The sequence below is a fragment of the Gopherus evgoodei genome, chromosome 11 (assembly GCF_007399415.2).
Source record: "Gopherus evgoodei ecotype Sinaloan lineage chromosome 11, rGopEvg1_v1.p, whole genome shotgun sequence".
Classification (NCBI taxonomy): Eukaryota; Metazoa; Chordata; order Testudines; family Testudinidae; genus Gopherus; species Gopherus evgoodei.
In genome coordinates this window covers 9,696-23,721 of record NC_044332.1, presented here as the reverse complement: position 1 = coordinate 23,721, position 14,026 = coordinate 9,696, and the positions used below count along the sequence as shown (strand labels likewise).

Sequence of the window (14,026 nt, the reverse complement as noted above, 5' to 3'; positions counted from 1 at the left end):
CCAGACATTTTGCAGCATTGCAAATGGACAAGGAGATTTTGGCATCTATCGTCAGGAAACATTTTGCTGCTACAGGCCGTGGTGTAAAGATAATCACCATGGTACAGCAGAAAAGGGACCTTCCTTCAGTGACTGCTGGCGCTCTGAAAGAGTTTGCACTTTTCTGACTTTGTTAAACTGCAGATGGGAAAACTTGGTTTCTCCCTATTGTAATCAAAGAAGAAAAATACACTACATACCATCTCCCTCTCTCTCCCCTTCACTTTCCTGATCTCCTTCATAACCCGAGCAGGAGTCCAAGCTCCAGTCCAGGAAGTTATCCAGAAGGCTCTCCTCCTGCGTGGATAGTTCAGCTGTGGGTGTAGTCACAAAGCTGCCCCTGTCTTCCTGAATGCTGTCTTCCCTTCTCCTGTTGCAGAGAAACTCAGAGGTTACTCACTCAGCATATACATGGAGGAAGTCATCCTGAATCAGAAAACAGGTTAGTCTCTGCCCATTTGCCTCAATCAACTCTTCCAGCAAATGCTAAAGATACAACTGGTGATTTGGTTTGGTCAGCGAGTCCCACCGTGGCATGAAACCCAAACTTTCCCTTCCAGCCATCCAGAGGAAGAGGCTAAGCAGAGTTAAGTTGACTAGGGCAAGGACTGATTGAGTCAATAGAGAATAGTAGCTCAGAGCAGGGAAGTTGGTTAAAATCCCACTCAGTGATTTGCACACAAATGTTTTGGGGAGGCAAAAGACCCCCATCAGATGCCCATGAGTGAACGTCATACTGAATTATCAGGTCCAGTGGCTGCAAACACAGGAGAGAGTACACAGAACAGAGTTTAGTTTTACTTGCCTTTTAGTTCTCTTTCCGGAGGGAGAGCTAAGGAAAGTCTGAATTTCCTCAGCACTTGTGTGTAAGGAACTGGGCTCAGGGTCCTCCTGTTTCACTCCTAACAGCGAACAGAGCTGGCTGTAACTCATCACCTAAACAAGACAACCACATTAGTGCCCTCCCGACAACCAAATGCCCGATACTTTAAGATCAATATGTCTTGAACTGTTCCTTGGCATTTACAGCCTAACTGTGCAACTTCTATCCCCACAAAGTGAGTGACACTAACACCACTGCATTTCTTGCACTCTCTTCACTTTCCCCCTTTGGAATTTTTAATTTGAACTGCCTGTTACTTTTCAGAGTACCGGATAGCCTACTACGCTGGTCGCTCTGCTTAAGGTGCCTGCCACCACAGAATGGAGAGCAGAACAGTAAGGCTACTTCCCACCTTTTCCTTGCCAATTTCTTCATAACGCTCATCTTCAAATCGTTGTTTCACAGCAGTCAACACCACCTGCCTATAATCCTTTGGGACATCATCATGGAAACTAGGAAGAAAGAAAATCACAGCACAGGTCTTACAAGAGCACATTGGAAAGGACAAAGTTCATAGAACTTGCTGACCTAAAAACATTCCTCCCTTCTTTTATGGCTCTGGAGGATGTTTCCCTTCAGTTCTGGTGTGACAAACCAGCTGCACCTCATCAGCAGGGAAGCTGACTAGCAGGACTGGTAGCTGGGCTTCTGAGACAGCTTAAAGGACCATCCCCCCTTCCTCTCCTTGCCACTTGGTCAGGTTTATAGCGGGGAGTGGGATCTGGGTCTTGAGACACCTTCAGAGATGAGCTTCCAGCCCCGCTGGGGATCTTCCTGAATTTGCAGACAAGCAAGTCCCAGCCTTGTGAATTAGGGGAGACTTGGCAGGCTGAGACTGCTGGTAATGAGATGCATACCCCCTAGAGCCAAGAGGCACTATTCAGAGAATATTGGGGCTGGTACTGAATTGGAGCAACAACAATAGTTCTCTCAACCTCTCCCGTGTTGTGGGGAGTGAGGCATATTCTCTCCAATGTCACCTCCTGAGTTCTGAGACAGTAACTAATTAGCAAAACTTCATTAAGATTCATGCTGCGGATCTGTAACAGCTGGATGCCAAACACTCCCCCCACACCGCTTAGAATAGTCAGAAAGGGTCTGAAGGTTATACCATTTTTGGTGTAGGCTCAGCACACAGGGTATTAGATCTTCAAGGCAGAATCCAGTACATTCAGACAGCTGGCTGTTCCAAGGATGCGCTGGAGAAGGGAATAAATACATTAGCACCCAAAATTCTGTACTGCAGAAAAAGCAGATCCTACATAAAATCATGCCAGCAGATAATCCATCCAAAATTCAGAATCAATTTTCAGGCTCCAACAACAGCTGCAGGTGCCAGAACTAGAGATTCCTAGCTGTGTAATCCAGTCCGTAGTATTGCTAGTAAAAATTCCTTGGGCATTTCTTAAACCCAGGTCTCGTGCTAATGCTGTGTCGAACTCAAGCAATTACTGGGGAAAAGCGCCAAGCCCACTCCATCCTTGTGTGAAGTGTTTGTTATCTTTAACATGACTGAGGTAAGCTGGCACAAGTAGATACCTTGGTGCTAAAGCAGAAAGATTACTATCCAGAGGGACAGCATGAACGAACGTGCTACATTGCAGAACCTGCAGGTCCAGTTATGAAATAATGATTAGCAGCAGCCTGTTTCTTACCTTGCCTGTGCAGTATCTTAGCCAGTAGTAGTGCTGCAGCAGCCAGATTGGCAGGAGAATACACACAGAGACCTGTGTTCAATAGTGATAGTTCACAGATAAAGCTGTACAGGTGAAGCGTTCTTCTCTCCAGGGGAATTATAGTCAGTAGCACTTCTTTGTAATCCACAATAGTAGGAATCTAATGCATATGGGAGAACACAGAGTTTGGTGCCCATTGCGTCAAGAGTTTTGCCAAACACAGAATGGCACTGTTGCCAGGTGACCATCTCTTTTCAGGGAGGCTCATTACAAAAGATGGCTTCTTATTACACTGGTAGTATCGAGAGGTTTCCCAGACAATAAGGCAGGAATACATGAAATCTCTGGACTTGGTTGCAAGGGGGTTAAATTTAACTTTGTACAGTGCAATCGCATCAAGTACTTGCGGCTACAGAATTACATAAAACAATCCTCAAACATCTCACTCAAATTAAGAACCCAATCACCTGTCACAGCAGCAAAGGATACTGGTTCAGAAACCAGAAACACCCAAAGCAACATGCTTAGTCTACAGAGAAGCAGAAGGATCTGCATCTCACCACTGAGTATAGCAACTCTCCATGACTTAGCAAAGGACCCAAGGTGGTAAGCATCCCACCCCCTGGTTTTACAAACTTACCCTTATCTTGCCTTCCAGGGCAGAGATGATCTCCCCCATCATCCGGACTAGATCTTCATATTTGTATGTGTTGTCTGTTAGCCACACAGCTTCCCGTATTGTCAAGATCTCTTTGCTGATGAAGCTGCAATATTAAAGATGGTTAGCACTCAGGCCCAAGGCAGAGCCACATGCACTCAGTTTTGGTTGCATGCAGATATCCATGGATATCCTATGCTATGGAGACATCTGCACAGGCAATGAGAAGGGGAAGTTAGTACAGCTTAGGAAGATACCAGGTAGAGTCATATTGAGAGTGTCAGGTGTTCCCACAAGACGATGCCCTGTCAATGCCACCTTTAACCTGGGCCTGCATCTTTATCATATCACTGACTCGAAGGCCTAGATCCTGCAGCAGTTTTCACAGGTGTAATTCCCACAGAAAGGCTGCAGAACCAATAACCAGACCTATTCCTTGTGCCTGGAATTTAGTCTCCTGTTTGGCAGCATCTCTGTTTAAACCCTGGAGCCTTTGAAATAGCAGAAGTGGTGGAATTAGTCCCACATAAACACACTAGGTCAGGAACACAATACTTCTGTGCCACAAAGACTTGTTATTAAAACCGTATGAACACAGACAAAGGTACAAATCTGCTTTTCTGAGTTGCTTATGGCAGATGGGCTGATCTGCTTCCTAGTAGGATTTCTTAGGCTAGTGATCTACTCTACACAGAAGACAGCACTTCATGTATGGAGAGCTCCAGCCCCTCCAGCACATTTATATAAGTGTTCAGGTGGCAGCATCACCACTTTGTACCTCATTTGAAAATATTAAGGGCAACATTCACAGAGCAGTCTCTGTGTAAAGGGACAAGGAAGGCCAGTTCTAGCTCTATTATTATTGCAGTGGAGAAAGCAGAACATAATAGCTAAATGCTGAGTTTGTATAACCACTGCCACTGACCCACATCAGTCATCAAAACTCACCGTGTACAAATGACCATGCACGCGATTCCCAAAAGCTGGAGCCGAGCCCGGGATACAGGTCTCAGCTTCAAGTACCGATCCACGCACCCCACTGTCATATGAAGACAAAGGCTGGAAAAATCTTTCATGGTGGCCACTTCTACCAGCCAGTCAATCAGGATGTACCTAGATACGAGAGAAAAGTCAAATGATCCCCTAGGTAAGGAGCCATCCAGACCTGTGCTAAGTGACAGCTATAACACCAGAGATTCTCCACACATATCAAGTCTTCTATCCTGTTAAAAGGTACTAGCTAACAAAACATTTAACATCAAAACAAGACTTCAGTGAAATTTCCTGTTGCATCTAGGTAATAGGGCAGATACTTGAGTCAAACTGTGGGCTGATGGATCATGGTAGGTGTTTTTTAGGCAGACTGGCAAATTAATAAGATTGCAAGTAAGAGATCTTAAAATATGCATCACTTTCATTCTGGATCTATCCAGGGACACTGTGCAATTAGTGACGTTCACAAAGTACAAACTTTTCTGCATTGCACTTCACTGCTTGTGTGCCAGAACTAACTATGATAACTCTTCAAAGAACTTAGGTCACATCTCACCCCAGACAGAACTACAACAAGCACAAGGAAACAGCAGCCTTTCCTGCCATGTCATAGACACAATTCTTTGTCAAAGACCTGGCTGCTGAGTTTGTCTTTACCTCATTGTTTCGTTCATTCCCTTCTGCACAGTGAAGATGCTTTGCTTTCTGACAGAAAGGGAAGTCTGGAAGAGCTGAGACACCATCTCATTGGAGGCTTTTGCTTCTAATCCTAGCTGGTTTCCATTCCCACAAGCTTTGGCTAAAGATATCTACAGCAGGCAGACAAGAGGGGAAATGTAAAATATTAAGTGAGCTATTTTCCATGTGGACAGAGAAACAAAATTTGAGTTCTCCCAGGATTTCAGTTCATGTCATTTTCACATTCAAAATACAGTGAAACCTATCTTATGGGACTCACTCCAGAGACATTAAGAACAGTTATTTTTCAAAACTGACAGAACTATGATACACAATACATGTGCAGGATTTTGGGACATTGCTTACTAAAGATGAGCCCTTGCTCAGGTTTCTTTGTGCAAGTGCAGTATTTTCAGAAGAGTTTACTTTGCAGAGTACATTTAAGTGTTTTCTGAGAAGAGTTTTAGCTGCTGTTCCTAATGGCCAGCCACTGGATCCACGTTTAAGAACATTCCCATGTCTTTCTATGCCAGTATGGACAGGGGCATGCAAAAAACAATGTCTTGGTGTCACTAGTAGAAGCCTTACCTGGGCTTCCCAGCAACCCTTTGCTGCATAATCCCTTAGTTTCCTGAGGCTCTGAAGGTATCTGCCGGGATCTGACATCTAGAGAAAAGGAATATGAACAGCATTAAGAAGGCATTGCCCCTTTTATCCAGGGACAATAACCATTTGGTTCAATGTCTGTTAAGGCTGGAGTACTCCTACTATCCAAAGGCATCACTTCTCCTATCTCTTCTGCTGTTTGTGGGAAAATCCTCACACAACAGTCAGTCTCTTTCTCTTAAGGATGATCCTGGGTTGAAGGAATTGGACAGGGACTAAAGAGATCAGAGTTCAATTCTCAGTTGCGCCAGTGACTTCCAGTGTGACTTTGGGCAAGTCACTTAGCCTCTCTGTGTTTATTTTTCCAATCTGTAAAATGGGGATACTATTTCCTCTGTCACCATTTATCCATCTTGTCTCTTTAGACTGCAAGCTGTTTGCTGCTGGATGTATATACAGCACTCAACACAACAGAGCTATATTTTTGATTGGGGACTCTTGGTGCCACTGTAATAGAGGTAAAAAGATCATTTTAAGAGCCAAATGTACTCACAGCAGCTCTTCTGTTACTTTCCCAGAGGAGGTAGGAGCTATTTAGGCAACCCTGCTTCGAAGACTCTTCAAACATTTCAAGGGCTTCTTTCCTTTTTTCTTCATCCTGAAAATAAAAGGTCAAATGTTATATATGGTGCATACCCAGTCAGATGGGCACACAAATCCCAGAGATGCCAAGTGGTACAGAACATCCTCAGATTGAAAACTACAGTACAGAATCAATCCATTACCATCGGGAGCATCCTTCAAATGTTCAAGATGGTTTCCTGGACCACTGGCACTGTCCTTTGGAGACCCTGGCTTAGGAGTTACTTTGCAGCTTTCTTCAGGTAGTCAAAAGCAATTTAGGCTTCCTGGTGGCCAGCATTTCCCTTTTTTTGGTACCCAGTGTGACAGGTCTCAAAAGGATGTTACCTGGCTTTCCATACTGCAAGCACAACAAGCAGGCCTAGTAGCTAAAACTACTTTCAACTCATTTTTTAAAAAACATGGAGGCAGATTCTCAGCTGATGTAAACTGGCACAGTTCCATTGAAGTCAGAGCTGCACAAGTTTACTCCAGCAGAAAACATGGCCCAGGATTTGATCCACACTGACGCTTAATTAGATTTCAAATTGACACATTCCCTTTAAACAGAAAAGGCCATCACAGACTTTCACACAGGGGTAAACCAAGAACAATTGGTTTGATCTCACATAAGATAATAACGCAACTCATCTATCATTTGAAAAGTCACGGGAAATTTGCATTGTAAAATTGTACCTTCAGAATTCCCAAAGCCATTAGTGGGAAATGAACACTACTCACCTCAAAGAGACTTAAAACCTTAGCCAAGCAGTGGAGAATAGAGCCTTTCTGGGCCTAAAAAAAGAGTTTTAAAACTGCACATTATTAAAGAGAACCAAAAAATGAGAGACACTTTCAAAATAGTCCCAGGTTAGAGCTTTGTTTGCCCTTGGCCTTTCATGGAGCACTCATCTCCTCCCCCCTCAATATTTCATCACCTTTGAGATAGAAATTAATCTGGCAGAACAAACACAGTACAATCCTTTGACAGCTACCAAGCAGTGTCTCTCCTACATATAGTTTTTCTCTGTATTAACTTTAATTTTTAAACAAAGGTTGAAGAGCTATAAATCAATGGCATGAGAACAAGATACTCCTTGGAGAAACTGAAATGTAATTGTGCAAATTGCTTGGTGGATCATAGAATATCAGAGTTGGAAAGGACCTCAGGAGGTCATCTAGTCCAACCCCCTGCTCAAAGCCAGACCAATCCCCAGACAGATTTTTGCCCCAGATTCCTACATGATCCCCTCAAGGACTGAACTCACAACCCTGGGTTTAGCAGACCAATGCTCAAACCACTGAGCTATCCCTCCCACCTGGATGTGCTGCCCTGTCCTAAAGCCATTGACAGAAAGAGCATCACTTACTTTCTGTAACTGACACTCTGCTTTGAGGCTCTCATAGACTACAGCTTTACAACAGCTCCCGCTCACGGACCACGGGGGACGAATAAAGAGCCAGATAAAGGGGGCTGCACAGACATTCAGACGCTCCGTCAGGCTGAAGAAATGAGATGCCTTTAACCCATTCACTTCTGCACGACCCTCATCGGAGATGGATACTGAATAAGTGAAACGGATGCTTTAAAGAGGGAACAAAAGCTAATGAATAATATCTGCCTGGAATTTAATAAGGCCACAGCACAACAGTTAGCAGGATGGTTTCAAAGAAATGGTAACAGGTTGCAGAAGAAGGTTGGAATAGTGCCTCTGCTTGATTCAGTGTGAAGCTTTTGACAGGCAAAATGACAACCAAATTTGACTACAGGCTTCCAAAGCCTAACTTCAAGACCTGCTAACTGTGTGATTTAGACACATCCACATTTCAGCTAGGAGTGGAATCCATTAGCGAGACCTTGCCACATTCTCAGAAGTGAGGAGGGAAAAACAGTCTGTTTTTGTGTTTAACAATCTTATTACACAGGCAGAAAAAATCCAAACATCCATAAAATACTAGGGATATAGATTGGCACATGGCCAATAAAAAGAATCCAAGCTTATTGATCAGGCTTCACTATAAAAATCTCTTTGTTCTTTTAAATAGAACTATACCCTCGACCATCATTTCCCATCTTCTCCACAGCACATGCTTTCACACTTACAGCCTTCGTTGTACAGGTATGCTATGCCCAGCTTCACAGCAGCTTCAAAGTTACCCCTTTCAGCAGCCCTAAATAAGAGTACAAAAAGGTAACTCAGATTTAATCTGTGGGCATCTGAATCATCTGAAGATTCCAGTGCAGCAGGAGACCTTGCTTCCATGTTCATTTCTACTAGATGGACACAGCTCCAGAATGCACCTGAAGAATTCAGAACTTGCACCTCTGAAGCACACAGGATGGTTACACAGGCACTAGACAGATTCAGTTCTTATGTTTTGCCTTTGCCAACACCCATACACATCTTTTTCAGATAGAGTGTCTTTATTCTTTCAAAGTACAGTTTGTTTGCAACTTTAGGTTTTTAAACTCATTTTGAAATAGGGTGCCCAGATGTCCTGATTTTATAGGGACAGTCTTGATTTTTCGATCTCTCTCTTATATAGGCTCCTGTTACCCACAGCTCTGTCCCGATTTTTCGCATTTGCTGTCTGGTCACCCTATTTTGAAATATGGAAAGAGTCCAAATATTAGTCTTAAAAATACTTTAAAAACACAATTGTGCAGCCTTTCGGTCCACATTTCTGGCTTATACATTTATACTGAAACATAAATATCTGGGAGAAGCAGTAGCAATACATTCCATCAGGGGACTGTAAAGCACTTGGTAGACACAGCATCCATTTACACTCCAAATATAACTATGGCCTCCTGTTCCACTTAACAAGACAGTTCCAATCTGAAATGTGCTCCTCATCACATTAAGGGGGAGATTTTCAAAGGCAGTTAGTTGTCCAACTCTCACGGAAAGTTAATAGGAAATGGGTACCTAGCTTTTCCTCTGCACCTTTGAATATCCCCCCTAATGCATAGACCGTGCCTAGATTCGTATACATTACCTTTCAAACATCTTCAGATTGTTTGGAGAAGGCCATACTTCTTGAAAATTTGCACATGCCCAAACACTAGCGTGATTATCTACAAGGTATTTAAGATGCGAGTGCACCTAGGGGGAAAAATACAGAAGTATATTACTACAACATATAGGGATCCACCAAAAAATCGCTCTTGTGGTCTACTGTTATAGCCATATTAACATGGCACCTGTAGATTTTTGTACAACTATTGTTCCACTTTATTTACAATCATTAATTAGATTAGAGAAAAATCAATTTTGGAAAATAAGATAAGCATCCTTAACTGAACCAAACTGTTTAGTCAGAATGATTTGTCAGGATAGCTCCCTCTGGAAAATTTAAACAAAACACTCAAATACTGCTGCTAATCCTCAATCTTGAGAGGTTTAGCAACAAAACGGCTACCACGATGGCAGAGATCTGACGGAAAACTGAAAGAATACATACAATAGTTAGATTTGCTCTGCCATGAGGATCCAGCCTTCCCCGTGTCCAGTCATGCCATTGGGAGCCAGGGCATCACACTGACAGGTAAACCCCATCCCGTTACAGGAGTGAAGTGGGTTAGCAGACTCACAGCTCGGATGGAGAGGATATCCTCAGCAGGAAGGCCTTTCAGAACATGAAACAGAACATCTTCAGGGAGACTCAGTAACGTCAGGACTCGAGGCCGTTTTCTTACCCTTCGTTTTGAAGGGAAAGAAAAACACCTGGAACATCTACAGTGGATTACTAGAAAAAACAAAAAGCCCAGACATCTCAGTTAGTGAAAGAGCACTATCAAATTGAAATTTCAGGACAAAAGACAACAGCTGTAAAGAATACAGGTCCACATATTAACGTGAAAATGATTGGTGTTACTGAGCCTGCTCTACTGCAGGACAAGTTATGTTGTTTCTTCAATGAAATGGAAAGTAAAAAGAATTGTAGGCTTTGATACGATAGCAATTCAATTGCACAGTCATGTATAAAATGGGATCACTAACCAACTAAAGTAAAAATAGTTAAATTGACAGGGTCAGAAGAGATCACTCCATATGCGATTACCATTCATGCAGTATTTCATGTGCTGGAATAACATCAGTGATGTAGCCAGTTGCCTTAATTTTTTTTCCTGTCAATATTTTCCTATCCCTTTCCATAGCCTCCTGTCACTGCTCCTTGAAATACCATCTTCAGAGATTCAAGTCCTTCCTTCATGCATTGGTTCCTTGTGATATTTAGACTAGTGTCTGTTCTAGATATATTCTGTTCCCTTACTTGCTCCTCCTAAGGAGGGACAGGAAAGTGCACCCTGCACCTGCTAGCCAAAGGACTAAGTTAACTAGAGGCAGAGACAAAAGCGAATGATAGAGACAGAGGGCTCACTAGAGAAATTCAGGGGCAATACTCTAGTGAGAAGCCCAGTAGTGCTCCCACTTGCTGGGAAGGGCAAGGTGTTCGGATTTCTATTGAGATGCTGGCCCTGGATTCTGCTCAGGAATTGCATCTTTTGCATCAGTCTGAATAGCAGGTGTCAGAAATTTGAAACACCTTGACCTGCTAGAAGGGAAAAGGATTTCTCTCACCTTAAGCCCTGAACTACATGACAGGGATCCCTCACCATCACACAGCTTTCTTTCTGGATTTTCCTCCCCAGCAAACAGCCCCAGCACCTGCCCTGGCTGCTGCTCAGAGCTTTGCTAAGCAACAGCCGAGTGAAAACGACATGAATCTTGTCAATTTCACTGCTGCCCACTCTGAAGAGCAGCAGGGACCAGAGACTTGCCAGTTTCATTCTGCTGCTACTTGATAGGGCTCTGACCAGCAGACAAAGCAAGTGATGGAGCAGTCTGTTTGCTCTGCACTGTGTCACATTTGGTAAGTTATCTTTGCTGCCATAAAGACTAGAAAAAACACACATATCCCCCCACTTTTCTGCAAATTGATGGATTAGGGCTGTTCTTCTTGCCATGGAACATTTCCTGCTTGGCGATGTCAGGTGTATTTTTCAAATCCAGTTTGTAGGTCTTTTTATATAATGATAGTTTAGCTGGGAAGTCTAATTTAGCTGGGTTTTCTTCTAGATCAGTCATGAAAAATATGGGTTCCACTAAGGACCCCAGTGATATTCCACTTGCAGGAATTAATGATTTTCCTTGTCTTCTGTTCTATAGTTAATTTCCAATCCATGGTATTAAAAAAATGTTTTAAAATAAATGTAAATTTACAGAATAATAAAAGTCAGGGAGATAATATAATAAATGTACCAAACCACAAACAAATCATACGTGAAATTAAATAAAGAAAACAAGCCAAGCAGCTGCAGGGACTTGATCATTTTTAATTATAGGGCCACGGGCAACAGCTAAGCTAAAGACAGTCCCCACAACTGGTTATTTCCCAGTGCAAGTGTATAGGTATCTGTGTAGGCAAAAAAAGCAACAGGCCACCTAGAATACCCTTTTATGCCAAAATGAATATGCATCCTTTGGAGTTTCCAGGATCAACAATGAAATGAGCTACTATTCTAACTCAATGCCCCATTCTCCCCTGATAGCCCTTGGCTTACCTATTAGTTACCTTTGACTAAAAGACTATATCCATGTAATTAAGGGCAATTTTGACATGCACAAATCACCAGACTATTATTCTTATAGGTGTTCCTTTCCCCCCTACCTCCAATTTCAGCAAGAGAACTACTGCAATGTAAGAGGCATTGCATCTCTAGACTGGCATGCCAATTAAGCCTGTATTCAGAACTGAAACTGACTGAACAGCCCAGGAAATTGAAGCAAGACTAGATGGCGGACAGTACAGCTTTAGTAGCCCAGAATTTATATTAGGATGGCTATACTTTAAAATGACGCCATATACTACAAACATATCTACATTGTGTACATAAGCTACATTTCTCTTATTTTAAATTCAGGTACTGATTAAGTAACTGATGCATTCCAAAGTACATTCGGCAAGCAAAGATAGTGTATTTTAGAAGCAGGTCTGCTAGTGCTACATACCGCATAGAACCAGAACATATTAAACTTGGGCGAAGTATTCAAATTCTTTCCCATTAATGCAGAAAGTGTAATTTAAAAAATCATTTATAGTTTTGCCAAAAACCCATTTATAGTTTTTGCCAAAAAAAATTCATTAGGTGATCTTAAATAGGCAGAATGCCAAGCAATTTACTATGAACAGACCATAAAAAAGCAAGTTTTGTCTGCTCTGAACATGAGTCATTATAGTACTTTTGTAGAAGTAGGGGAGCTTGCCCCCATGCCGGCTTAGGCCATACATGCTCTCTTTTCCCTCCATAAATGTGCCAGTTAGCTGCTATCCCCAACCCAGAGAAAGCCATAATAAATTAGCAATGAATACTGCAGTTTGTAAAGCATTTTGGTATCCTGCATGATAAAAGGAACTCCAGAAATGTAAGCTATTATTACATTAAACAACTAGACTGATATTTGGACATGAAAGAGTTGAGGGGTTGCTTAGATGTCATATTTCAAGTTTAGATTTTACTGTCATGGCAAAAAAATCAAACCTTGATAAAAGGAGACTTCTATTTAATGTAGTAAACTGCAATCTTGCAGCTTGATTTCTAGTCCTGTGACCAGCCTGAAATATCCAAAATCTTTCATTTTGAATTAATTTTTCAAGTATTTTTATTAAAATCTCTCCTTTTGATGAGGGAATTTTGTAGAGTGTATATTTCAATAATTTACATTTCATTCATTCAAACACCCTGCCTTTCTGAAGCAAAAATCTCATCTGCCACCTGAAAAGTCTGCAGCCTCTTCTCTATTTAATAATTATAACCTTACTTTATAATTTATGTTAAAGGCTCTGCCTCGATGAGAAACCCGAAGTGGCCAAGATAAGACTGGTAGCTCTTTTCTAATGTCCTGGGTGCCCAACAGGAGCCCCGAGTGAGTCCCCTCCCCCTGCAGGCAGGTCCTGTCCCACTATAGGCTCGGTTGATTTTTAAATCCACCCGCCTAAACCAGTGGGGCTCTCTCTTTGGAATTTAAAAATAAAATCTAAAACACACCCTCTGAACACAGGGGGAGAAATAAAAAGGAAAATTAGTAGGTGCCACTGCCAGATACCGTCTGAGGAAAATGGAAGGGGAGGTTTCAGGGGCTGAAGACCATCTGATGTGGGGGGAGTTGATAGGATCCTGGCAGGGGTATTTCAGTCATTTCACAGCCCTCATGTGTCAGGTCTGAACATTTAGCATCTGAGGCTTAGAGGATCATCCAGCAAAGAGGGAGCATTACCCGTCCCAAGGAATCCCCACCAGAAGTCAGACAACCAAGCCGACAAAGTCCCCGCCGTGGCCTTAACCCTCCCCAAAGCCCACATGAGTATTGAGTTCTGCCAAAACAGGAGCTGGAGCCCCCTAACCACTGGCTGGCAACCCACCTCCTGTAGGACCCCACCGCAGAGGGACCCCACTCCCCCTGCGGGGCCCTGCCCCCCCACCGCAGAGGGACCCCACTCCCCCTGCGGGGCCCCATCCCCCTACACTCACCACAGAGGAACCCCGCCACGCAGAGGGACCCCCCAACTCCCCCTAGAGGCCCCAACCTGCCCAGGGGCGTGGAAGACGCTCACCGCCCACTTTCATTCCTGCCCCTCCGCGCTGCGGTTCGAGTCCCCAGGGAGCCGAGCTGCCACCAACCACCACTGCGCCCGCGAGCCGGCCGGGTCCAAATGAGCCCAGGTCCCGGCCCCAGGGCCAGGGGCGGAGAAAGAGGGGGAGGGGCGGGGCTCCAACTGGGCCCCGCCCCCATCCGTTGAGCCCCCGCTCTCCGGTATCAGTGCGGGTCAGGGAAAGAGCGAGCGGGAGGCTCCGCACAGGATCCG

The 14,026-nt window shown here is 43.5% G+C and overlaps 1 protein-coding gene across 3 annotated transcripts in view; it reads right to left on the bottom strand.

Annotated features, from left to right (window-relative positions):
* LOC115659565 (cyclin-F-like) overlaps positions 1-14,026 on the bottom strand; it is a 24,127-nt gene extending 10,101 nt beyond the window's left edge. The window contains exons 1-16 of one of the 3 annotated variants that reach the window (XM_030579900.1): positions 13,775-14,026; positions 9,750-9,904; positions 9,155-9,261; positions 8,259-8,326; positions 7,525-7,718; positions 6,896-6,949; positions 6,087-6,191; positions 5,516-5,593; positions 4,907-5,058; positions 4,205-4,369; positions 3,239-3,362; positions 2,578-2,758; positions 2,034-2,121; positions 1,275-1,374; positions 845-975; positions 240-409 (exon numbers count right to left, since the gene is read on the bottom strand). In XM_030579900.1, coding sequence (XP_030435760.1) covers positions 240-409; positions 845-975; positions 1,275-1,374; positions 2,034-2,121; positions 2,578-2,758; positions 3,239-3,362; positions 4,205-4,369; positions 4,907-5,058; positions 5,516-5,593; positions 6,087-6,191; positions 6,896-6,949; positions 7,525-7,718; positions 8,259-8,326; positions 9,155-9,261; positions 9,750-9,904; positions 13,775-13,787 — 1,885 coding nt within the window. In that variant the 5' untranslated portion in view covers positions 13,788-14,026. The other 2 variants (XM_030579898.1, XM_030579899.1) reach the window with 2 other exon arrangements.